Below are 12514 nucleotides of genomic sequence, written 5' to 3'. Positions count from 1 at the left end.
CATTATTATTTGAAAGCCTGCAACCTGCATTCCCTGCCAGAAGTGCAAAGTAACAAGGCAGTACAAGCTCTGCTTGGGAGTTTTCTCATCCCAGAGGCACAATTCTCACACGTCCCCCTGGGCTTGGTAGGACCACGCCTGGTTGCATGTAACTGCTGTTAAAGCCTGACAATGACCGACACATATACCATGTAGCTGGAGGTATTCCCACTGGAAACAAAAACTGCCGAGAATGTGTGCGTGTTCACACACATTTGGAATTTACATTTTGGCTGTACCCACCAACTGACTTCTGATCCAGAGTTGGCTGTAGGAGGCTGAAATATTTCATCCAATGACCTGGCTGTACGGGGTACAGAAATTATGGACTTCTGCATATCATGCAGCTGCAAACAGCATTGTGGAGTGCCTACACTGTTCCTTGAAGGCCGCTATATCGTGCCACACAACAGATTCATGTACCAGTAGTGTTGTTGGGATTGTGCTATGTATTAAAAGAATACCTACATGCCTAATCAGCAGAGCTATTGTATGGCAAGCCTTTGCACCTACCAGGGAATTTTCTAAACAACAACCTGACGTTCTGTGCTCTACTCAAGATTTCCCCATGGATCTTCAGTGGCAAATGGAGGCCTTGCAATCAAATGGAACCACACGGCATGGAAAACAAGTTACTTTTGTTTTCAAAGACCCGGAAAGAATGAAGCACTTTTTCCTCTAATGTGGACCACTGCTCAGATCACTGGAACTTCCCTTTAAGGCCAATACATAGTTACAGGGCAAAATGAAACATCTCTCACTCTCCATATTAAAGGGGTAGGCACAGTAGTGTCCAATGACTGCTGCAAACCTGCCTACCTAAGTGCAGAAGATGTCACTGAAATACAGGCCAACACCTGATGCAGAACATCCGTCACACTGCAGCCAACTGCACTGTAGCATCATACAGAGCATGGTTGACCACCTGCAAACTGACTGGCCACCATCCACTTCACATTACCACACGAAACATCAATAAACAGCCACAACAGAAAATCATTACATATAAGAAGTGTGGTTCCATTTCAAGCTGGCAGGCATATCATAGCTGAAGTTAATTTTTTTTCCTTTCCTTGTGGGGATGTGATGAGTGACTTCAGCTTGCAAGTCACACCACACTATCCACTGACAATGTGGCCAACATTGGAAAGACCACATTCTCCAGCAGATAGAACATTGTTACCTACAGCAGCTTGAAGATCAGAATGTGTGCAGTTGTCGGATGCACATTACAAAAAATAACCAGTAGGGCAATAAGAGTATATTACATGATAATAGTTATTTATCTTCTTTTTGTGCAGACCAATAAAGAATCTTATCCTTATGTGAAGTGTATTGTTTACTGAGCATCTACGGATGTAAGCAGCAAATTTATTGCAGCAAAATGCACGAAGATGTATTCCAAAAGCTAGAACTAAGATGGAGGAAAATGGTTTGTCAAATTCCGTAGCTGCAAATTTTGAATATATTTTATAAACTTATTATCATATTGAATATGGTAATGACACACAAAAATAAAACATACATACCGATACAGGAAATATTCTTGCAAAATAAATAGGCCAGTCTTTAGCAATGTCAACGACATTCTTCTTAATGGTAACTTTTTGCTGAGCTGAGTGTATGTTGCTAAGGGTAACACCATAGTTGTCCAGCAACTGTAAAAATAAGTCAATGACCCATAATAAAATTTTGTACAAAATACAATTTTTTCAAAAATAACTTTTTAAGGCACTGATCACAGGTTTAACTGATAGATCTTACTTATCATTGCCAGAATCAGAGTTTTAATGTTTCATAACATACAAGTGAAGTCAGTGATATACTGTACAGGAGGCTCGTTCACATTATACATACTAAACTCTAGGGTATACACCACATTTAATTTTACAAACTACTTGAGAATTGAATCATCGTTAAAAAGTATTGTAGGCTGACATTTTCCAGTGCCTTTTCCTGCATACTACTCAAATAACAATATTATCATTCAAGAATTCCTTTGCTGCATAATAACACTTTTGGATTAGTATGATGTACAAATTTTCTCTTCACCAAACTACTCTAGATCTTATTTATATTTTTGTCTTTTCATTAGTTACAAATCTTCATTCCTGTGTACTGTGGATTTTTGGAAAAGAACTCCAGGCAGTGGGTAGGAAGCATGAAGTTTTCTTTAATCCTAATACTGTACAGATGCTGGAAATTATTTACTAAAAATAGATCAGGATTGTTGAGAGTAAAAAGAATTTGTTCATATGTATACAGCCATGGAATACTTAATAGTGTCAGATCTCTTAATAGTTGAGAGCAAGACACTCACATATTCTTGATAATTACTTTTGCAAGGTAAATATCCTTTTCATGTTTCCTGTGCCTTCTCAAAATATAATGCCATATCTCACTATGAATTCAAAGTAAATATGGTTTTTTGTGTGTATGTTGGTTGTGTTACCACAGACAGTCATAGTGAATGCCACCGTGTTTAATTTATTTGCCAGGAGTGCAATTTCTGATATCCATGACAGGTATTCATCATGATGCTTTCCCAAAAATTTTACACAGTCTGCTTCCTTTAGCTCCTAATTTTTGTGCATTATCTGAATACACTTGTTTTTAATTGGTCAGTTTTAAATAGCATCAGTTGGCTTTTCAAAACATTTAATGTTAACCCATTTAAATGGCACCAGGTATCCAGATTTTCTAGGACACCTGTGATATTTTCACATTTCAACAAGTTTCCTACTTGTCACCTTCTTGGGTTCATGTTCAGTATGTTCCTTTATAGCTGCTGGAGAGCAGACTCTTCTGGTTGAGATGTCACGACTGGTAGTGGGAGGCCCCCAGACAGGGTGGAAGGGCATTCAGCTATCAAATCTTGGTGCTGCCTGCCTGTTACCCCCACTGCCTTCCATTGTATTTTTGCTAACACCTCATGTCATACAGAGCTCAGTTGGAAATCGTTCTCCTGGCTGACAAAATTGCAATTTACTCTTATTTCTGCAGCTTCTTTGATAACTGAATCCTAGAGCCCATTGGCAAACCACAGCACCTCTGCCTGTTCAAAAACACAACAGTGCTCTGCCGCTGCAAACTTGTCAGATTGACTAAGGCGAATACCCCACATATTTTGAACAGTGCTGGGAGATGCATTGCCACATCTGGTCAATGTACTGCATGCCAGACTCACAACTGATGCTGTAGGTGCCAGGTGCCTGTAGCCCTAGTGGGTCTTTGGGTAACCGAAGCATATTCTTGATTACGTCCACTGAGTGGAAAGGTTAAAATCAATAACATGTTTGGCTCAGTAAAAGGCCAACTTCTGCTATGGGCATCTGGCATCTACAGTGTTAGTTGTGAGTATGACATGCGGCACACCAAATAGACACAGCAATAAATCTTACAGTGCTGTCAGAACAAGTGAGGAGCATTTGCTTCAGATAAACTGACAAGTCTGCAGTGGCAGAGCACAAAATGAATGAAGTGCATATGTTTTATTAAAAAACAGACAAAGGTATTGCGTAATGCAACACATACTGGGATTTGATCATCAAAAGGGCAGTGGATATATGAGTAAACAATGATCTTTAAACAATGGAAATGCCAGGTTGCAATATCAACTATAGTAACATATAGATTGCTACTCAATGTAAAAATGACCCATCAAGTTGCAGGCGGGCATAATGAAAAGACTGTTACGCATTAACAGCTTTTGGCCAAAGCCTTCTGCAGTAAAGAAAACAGGCATGTTCACAAAAGTGAGCACACTACATGTACACAGGACCACTACCACCAGCAGCTTCTACTAGAATGTGGTTGTCACTGAATAGAAATCTGGAGTGGGGTGGGAAGACTGCCAGGTGCAGTGTCAGCAGGTGGGATGTGGACGGAGGGAAAAGAAGGAGAGGAGCAGGAGAGGGCAAATGACAGATGGGTACAAATGGCACTTTACAGCATGCAAAGGGGGTGAGAAAATGTGAAAAGGGAGGAGGTAACAGGACAAGGGAGTGGGAACTATTGGGTGGATAGTGTGGGGACAGTAGATTACCGTAGTTTGAGACCAGGATAATTTTGGAACGGAGAATGAGCTGTAAGAGTAACTCCCAGATCCAGGTCAGAAAATCTGGTGGTGGAGGGGAGGATCCAGATGGCTTGGGTAGTGAAACAGCTATTGAAATCAAACATGTTATGTTTAGCTGAATGGTGAGCCACAGGGTGGTCTACTTTGCTCTTGGTCACTGTTTGGCAGTGGCCATTCATCATCTTAGCACCAAGACCTTGCCTAATGAACCTTTCAAGTTGACACATCTCACAAAACTCCCTACCAACATTCCAACTGCAGAACCTAAAAAATCCTCGAACACTTTCCACCAAAATCCTCAGCTCCACAGTAGTTTCAGTCCTATCCAGAAGACTCACTTTTAGCCCTAAATGCAAATTTAACCTTGTTGGGCGTGTCAAGGACCTACTCTGCTTCTCCTGAACCCTGCAATGGGAACACTTCTTTGCCACCAATCCCTCCAGGCAAAGCCAACCTAATTCCAACATTGAAACCTGCCACTTCTAGTTCATGCAACTGCAATCCTCTCCCTCCCTCCCACCAAACTACCCCTGGCCACTTTCCGAGAATTCGTTACCTCCAACTTGACCTCACCATCCTTCCCCAGGTCCCTTCCTAATAACATAAATTTTTCAGCAGAGGAAAGGACAGCCATACACAGTCCCAAAACAGACCCTGACCTAATCGTCCTCCCTGCAGACAAAGGCTCCACCACTGCAATGAGTCGCAGTGACTAACTGGCAGAAAGCTGGAATGATCCCATCCTAGATGTCCAACATAACCTCCAATCCCTGCTTAAGATCTTAGGTCCTTCCCATGACGTTTCTACTGAATCTATTTTCCTGCTCACCTCTATGACAACCTGCACACCCACCTTCTACATGCTCTCCAAAATTCACAAATGCAACAATCCAAGACACTCTATTGTAGCTAGTTACTGAGCCCCCACTGAAAGGATTTCAGCCCTCACTGACCGACATCTCCAGCCGAGCATGTCACCTTCCTACACATTGACTACCTCCCCTCTGATGGCTCCATCCACATCTCTGTCCATATTAAACCCACCAACCACAAAACGTACCTGCCTTTTATAGCTGCCATTCCTTCCACTAAAAAATCATCTCCAATACAGCCTTGCCACCTGGGGATGGCGTATCTGTAGTGACAAGAGCCCCCTTTCCCAGTATGCCGAAGGTCTCACCAAGACCTTCACAGATAGGCATTATCCCCCAGAACTAGTCAGCAAACAGATTTCCTGTGCCATTTCCTCACACATCCCCGAATCCTCCCACCAATCTCAAGAACCAGCTACAAAAGAGTGCCCCTTCAGCACCCAATACCACTCCAGACTGCAACAACTGAACCACATCCTTCTTCAGAGCTTTGAGGGACATACTACCCGAGATCTTTCCCACCCCTCCCAAAGTGATGTTCCTTAGACCACCCAACCTCCACACCATCTTAGTCCATCCCTATGCCACTCCTGGTCCCAACCCCTTGCTACAGGCATCACGTCCCTGTGGAAGGCCCAGGTGCAAGACTTGCTCAATCCACCCACCCAGCACTTCCAATTCCAGTCATCTCACAGGTTATCTTACTCCATCAAAGGCTGGACCACTTGTGAAAGCAACAACATTGTATACCTGCTCTGCTGCAAACACTGCACAGTTTCTTATATTGGTATAACTTCCAACCTGCTTTACACCAGGATGAACAGCCACTGCCAAACTGTGGTCAAGAACAAAGCAGATCACCCTGTGGCTCAACATGCAACTGAACATAACATAATTGATTTCAATGACTGCTTCACAACCCAGGCCCTCTGGACCCTCCCCTCCAACACCATCTTTTCAGAATTGTGCAGATGGGAGTTATCCTTACAACATATACTCCGGTCCCGAAAGTATACTGGCCTCAACCTACGGGAACCTACTCACCCCAAACCCTCCAACAAACAGTTTCTGCCCCCTCGTCCTATTGCCTTCTTCTTTTTCACAGTCTCTTACCCTTTTAGTGTGGTGCCCTCTACCAATGTATTTTCCCATCCTTTTCCACTCTTTGCTCTCCCATCTTCTGCTCCCCGTTTTCCCCCCACACCCCACCTCCTGATGCTGCACCTGCAGTCTCTAGTCCCTAGATGCCCCACTAGACAGTGCTCTCCCCCATCCATACCCAGCTATACCTCCCCCTTCCCCACCCCACTTCAGATTGATTATCATTTGACAGTCGCGTTACGGTCGGAGCTGTTGGTGGTGGCGATAATGTGTATGTAAGGTGTGCTTGCTTGTGTGAATGTGTGGGTGCTTTCTTTGCTGAAGAAGGCTTTGGCTGAAAGCTATTAATGTGTAGCAGTCTTCTCGCTGTGCCTGTCTGCAACTCAATGGGTCATCTTTATGGTGAGTAGCACTCTATCTACCTAATTTTGCTAAATGATCATGATGTTAACCGAGACAGTGGTTTCCAAATGAGCTCTGACTGGGATGTGGTGCTAGCAAAACTACACAAGTAACGCTCTGATGTGAAAGCAGCAAAGACAACGAGCAGAACAGACACACAGCAGGACTCTATGCCTGGATCCCCCTCCACTCTGTCTGGGGCCCATCACCACTGGTCGGGACATGTCTTTCAGGGGCATGCAACTGGCTGCCCCTTTGGCCACTCAACAATGGAATCTTTGGTCCAGCAACTATAAAAGGAACAATCGGGACATGGACTCAACAGTTTGCTTGAAAATGATTAATAGGAAAATTGTTGAATCTCTGCAGCAATATGACCCCATGATAGTTGCTAACCTGATAAGATTTCATCAAGAAAGCATGCACTTAAATATGTCTGTATTCCTACTTTCAGTCAGTTCTGATGAATAATCTGCAAATAGTACTGAATGTCACAACGTCCTCAGTTTGAGAGTGACATTCAGAGAGGCATCAGGAGAGAAAAGTCATCATATCAGTTATCATTTTCCTCTTGTATTTGAGTAGGCGATATGAGAAGCTTCCAGCTTAACAACTATCAAGTAACAGTGGGTACAAGGCAAGTGTTATGCCACACACATTAACCACAGAGTTCCATAGACTTTCAAGTAAAAAATTCTTTTAAATTACACTGTCAGTCACTCCTAATATAAGCCCTAATTCAGGCTGTTCCAACCGAGCTCCAGGGAGCCGGAGCGCTCCGGAGCACTCACTGCGAGAGCTCGGAGCCCGCGTGGAGGGGGAAAGCGAATTCACTGCCCCCTGGCCGCATGCAGCCGCAACTGACACAATAATCCATGTTCAATGACAGCTATGACTGTCCGCGGGAGCCCTGTACCTCTATTGGAGGATACCTTTGTATTCACTGAGAGGGATGGTCGTCCACAGTATGTCATAAAGTATTTAATTTTGCGAAGAGGTACAATATACAACGACATTATACACGTCTTCACGCAGCGCACTACGATCAGGTAGAATGCATTGCACGCAGAGAACTGGTAGCCAGGCTTAAGAACGACATACCAGGAGACATAAGTTTAAAAACGGTTTCGTAATACGGAGGGTATCAAAACATGCAACATAGTTCGTGTTCTGTAAAGTGTTTATAATTTTCAGGTGAATGAGAGCGGAGAAAACACTACTGAACCTGCAATTCGAGCAAACTACAGGGTCGCTCACATCATTGCGACAATGGGCAAGCTGTTTTCGGCCACTCGTAAAATCGTGCATGGTAGCAGTTGCAGAATGTTTGTTTCCAAGGGAGGTGCAGGCAATTGAAGGGGTCTGCCTGTCAAAGCAAACAATGTCTTGTCGAATCCTGGACATGGCAGCGGATTTAGAGACACAGCTCAGGAAAAAGGCGAAGAACTTTGTTGCATTTTCGCTGGCACTTGAAGAAAGCACCGACGTATGGGACTGTGCTCAGCTTGCAGTCTTTGTGCATGGTGTCGACATGGAGCTGCAAGTAACTGAAGAACTCTTGGATGTGGTATCACTCGAGTACACCGCAACAGGACGTGACATTTTTGAAGCTGTTTGTGAATCTGTGGACAATATGAATTTGCCTTGGGATGAACTCCATTCTGTAGTGACAGACGGTGCACCACAAATGATCGGGCGTCACCAAGGTTTTGTGTCTCGTGTGAAAAGTAAACTCAGGGACGAATTCGGGAAAGACATTTTGACTCTTCATTGTTTTATTCACCAAGAAGCACTGTGTGCTGAAACAGTAGAGCTAGGTGGCGTAATGAAAGATGTCGTGAAGTGTGTGAATTTTGTGCGGCGTCATGGTACGAATCATCGCCAATTCAAAGGACTCCTGAAAGATATGGAAGCGTAGAATGGGGATATACCTTACCACAGTACAGTTCGTTGGCTGAGTCGGGGAAAAGTTTTTGATGTTTTCTTTGCCATTCGCGAGGAAATATATCTTTTCTCGAAATGAAAGGGGAAGAAATGCGTTTTCTGAAAGATATAAAATGGATATCAGACCTGGCGTTACTAGCTGACATAACTATGCATCTGAATAATTTAAATCTGTCATTGTAGGGCAAAGGGCAGCTATTTGTTGACATGCACGACCAGATCAAAGCATTCGTGGAAAAGTTACGTTTATTTGAGAGGCAGATTAGTAATTTAACGTTCTTCAATCGTCTTGCTTCATTAAAACTACCTGAAGGTACTACTTTCGGCAATTACCAAGCAAAGTTAAAGCAGCTCATCACGTTGTTTGAAACACGATTCCGAGACCTCACTAGTAGGGAAATGGAACTTAAGCTGTTCAGCACTCCTTTTTCAGTTTCCCCCGATGACTTGTCATTGTCACTTAAATTGGAGATTATTGATTTCAAAATTCAACTTTGTTGAAAGAGAGGTACTACAACATGTTGGATTGGTCACGGTGGTATCGTTCATTACAGCAAAAAACATTTCCCAAGCTTCACAACAATGTCGCTCAGATCATGTGCATGTTTGGATCTAGGTATTGTTGTGAGGAGTTTTTCACAGCAATGAAAAGAGTAAAAAATAAGGAACGATCGTTTCTTCAGGATGCAACAATGAAGACCATCCTCCACATTAACGTTGCGAACATTTTGACGCCTGATATTTCCGATCATGTAATGAAAAGAAAATGTCAAGCTACAGAGGCCCAATAAATTTAGTATGCAATTTCTTGTAAAACTGTTGTTTCTTATTTATTTCCTGAACATCGTATTTCCTGGTGTTGCATGTCACCACGTCTTAGCAGCTAAGAGTATGAGGTTGTCTATCTCGTGAGACGCAGCTGGCACATCAAAAGGCTTGCCTTGCCGCCTGCCTGAGCCAGCCGTGCCACCTGCCGGCCCACTTGAACGGTCACAGCGAGTGACACGGCTCCCTGGAGCAGGGAGCGCTCCGCGGCTCACAACGGAGCCGACGAGCTGGAACAGCCTGCCCTAATTCATACCTTTCATGGGCACTATTGCATACATTCTCCAACTCAAACTGCCAGTCATTGCACCCCTTCTCTCTGACTTGTTAATACCCCCACCCCCCATGCTAAGTTATTTTACTAACCATACATCTCATCACTTCCATCACAGCAATTTCTCCTGTCTGCTATATACTTTTGTACTTTCCATATACATCACTTTTTGCCTCATACTTTCCCTCATACACCTAGACACTCTTCTCAACATTCCCTTTTCTATTCTTTTATATTTATGTTCCCATTCACTGCCACTAAATAACCTAGACACTCTTCTTAACATTCCCTTATCTATTCTTTTATATCTGTCTTCCCATTCACTGCCACTAAGACAGAAATGTTGAAATAAAAACACACAAAAAATGTTTGCGTTTTAACAACCAGCATAATAGTCCACTATAAATTCGCTTAGTTTGTACTGGAGGAGACCTTAAAAACATACCAAGTTCTATACTCTCATTTTTGTTTCCAATCAAATGTTTTAATACATCTTACTACAGGTACATAATGTATAGCTAACGTGTAAATCAGGGAAACAAGTTATAGACATCTTTTGTATGCTGTATCATACCTACAGTGATTCTTCAAGACTTATCATTCATCTACGCTGAAGTTTACACAATTTAAGGTATTTGACATTAGAGTCTTTAGCATCTGTATTAAAATATATGGAGGTGAATATGTTTGAAAGGTATGAAGCTTACAATTTTCTACTGCAATTAGTAAAATGCACACGTTCTCTCTCTCTCTCTCTCTCTCTCTCTCTCACACACACACACACACACACACACACACACACACACACACACACTTACATCAATGATAAAATTCTACACTAGATATTAATTTGTGTGAGATGTGTGTTGCTCCCTGCTTTTAGTGATACATACTCAGTGTACACAAAAAATCTAACCTTTCTCATTTTGGTACGCTGGTCCCTTGAAATACGAAGACAACCAGTACTAAGACAGTCTTGGACAACTTGGCAAAAGACTAGATGCAAGGCCAATGGGCTGGTGAGGACTTCACTAGGTGTGAACACCTGCAAGATAGGCCACAACAGATTTTACTTACCGGATAAGTATTCCAAATGGTAGTTTATACATACATTGATACTTCGTTAATGCAAATGAATTTTTGACCTTTGATTTCTAAACATACATTTATTTTACTCAGCAAGTTCAGGAGCTTCAAGCCCTCACTTATATCTAATCAAATGTTCTAAGAGAATACATGATCTTTTTACATAATAATAACAAAATTTTATTCTTTAAATCCTATTAAGGCATATTGTAATTACATGGGCATGCTGAAAAGTAATGCCTCTGACTTTTTTATGGGAAAACTCTTAAATTTCTCGAAATAAAACAAGGTTTATTAACGTTCTACATCTTTACTCTTCATGTCTACATAATTATTTCTTAACGCAGTCACCCGGTTGATGAACACACTTCTCCCAAAGGGAGACTAATTTGTTGATACTGTCAGTGAAGAATGTTCAACATTGTTGCTGAAGCCACAACCTGCCGAAGTCACAACCTCCCCTCTGCTTGCACCACTTCATTACTATCAAAGTGAGGTCCTTGAAGGTGTTCTTTAAGTTCTGGAAACCGATTAAAATCAGATGCTGCCAAGTATGGAGAGTGATCAATGACAGTGAACCCAAGGCATCGAATTGTTAAAGACATTGCAGTGTTCATGTGTGGTATGGCACTGACATGCAGAAGCAGAGGGTCCTTCATGTGTGGATGAACTCCTCTGCGGTTAGAGACTCAATTACAGCACACTGTTTGCAACACATCGATTTAGTTACTTTACACACTGCAATTCAAAGCCCTCTAGCAGCAGAGGGTTGCAACTTGCATCAGCAAACTGGGATGGTTGACTGAGTAACATGCATGACATTTAATACCTCGACCAATATTGACCACAGAATAAAAATTTTGGAGGCTTTAATTTTCAGCATGCCCTCATATTTACAGACAGAACTTGAGAGAATGGGCTGCACTCACTACAGCACAGAATAGCATCCTTCTCCTCTTTATTGCTATCTGATTAGTTCTTGACTACCAAGCTATTCATTATTACAGGTGTTTTGTCCATCTGTTCCAACTCGTGACATTTTTACCATTATCAAAACGTGAATCTGTTCATTATATTATCATCCATTACAAACAAAACTGCAAGATGGTGAAACATACATGTGATAATTCAATATGAAGGGAAGTTTTAAGCAGCATACTAATTTCAGAGTAAAACTTCACAGCAGTTTCTGTACTTTTTAACTCATTCTTCCAATTTTTCTAGCACACAAAATTAAATGTTAGTTTCGCATGTGTTGCTAATTTTATTTCAGTACTTCTATAACCTTAAAACTCCAGACGGACCACACATAAATTTCTTAACAAGGAACTGACCTCTTTCCTGACTATAAGCCTCCAGGCTACTCTATTGTATGTGAAGTAAGCAGCAGTGCTGGGAGGAAACAGCACTGTTTTAATAGCCTCAAGCTGATGGCTAGGATCCTGTCGCTCTACAGCTGGTGGTGGTGCTGAATCCACAGGCTGCAGGAATTCAGATGACTCCTCAACTACAAAAACATTGAAGAAAAATTTTAGTTAACACAGAAAGACACTTCCATACAAAAATTCTAAATACATTAACAGCAGAGTGCACTGCCAAAAGATGGCAAAATACAAATCCAATGAAGAAAATATAAACAGTGCACACACACCACCACAGCAGAATTAAACTTACACACCACGAAAACCTCCATCCTGCAGCAAACCCTGTTTTAATCAAGAGGAGAAAAATGACTCAACTGCAAGCAATAAAAGAAAAATTTTGGGATACATATTCAAGAGAATCTGAAGTGAGAAATGCACCCTAACAATCTACGTAAAAAACTGAATACACAAGCTGCTCGTTGGTGGTGACAATGTATCATGGCAGTATACAGTCACTATTGATGTACAG

The 12514-nt window shown here is 42.0% G+C and overlaps 1 protein-coding gene across 1 annotated transcript in view; it reads right to left on the bottom strand.

Annotated features, from left to right (window-relative positions):
* LOC124776994 (unconventional myosin-XV-like) overlaps nucleotides 1–12514 on the bottom strand; it is a 465068-nt gene that overhangs the window by 220018 nt on the left and 232536 nt on the right. The window contains exons 41-43 of the mRNA XM_047252242.1: nucleotides 11956–12128; nucleotides 10452–10580; nucleotides 1569–1697 (exon numbers count right to left, since the gene is read on the bottom strand). Of these exons, the coding sequence (XP_047108198.1) occupies nucleotides 1569–1697; nucleotides 10452–10580; nucleotides 11956–12128 (431 nt within the window). The remainder of the gene's footprint in view (nucleotides 1–1568; nucleotides 1698–10451; nucleotides 10581–11955; nucleotides 12129–12514) is intronic.

The sequence above is a fragment of the Schistocerca piceifrons genome, chromosome 2 (genome assembly GCF_021461385.2).
Source record: "Schistocerca piceifrons isolate TAMUIC-IGC-003096 chromosome 2, iqSchPice1.1, whole genome shotgun sequence".
Taxonomy (NCBI): Eukaryota; Metazoa; Arthropoda; class Insecta; order Orthoptera; family Acrididae; genus Schistocerca; species Schistocerca piceifrons.
The sequence above is the reverse complement of the archived record's forward strand: the minus strand, read 5'-3'. Positions and strand labels throughout refer to the sequence as shown.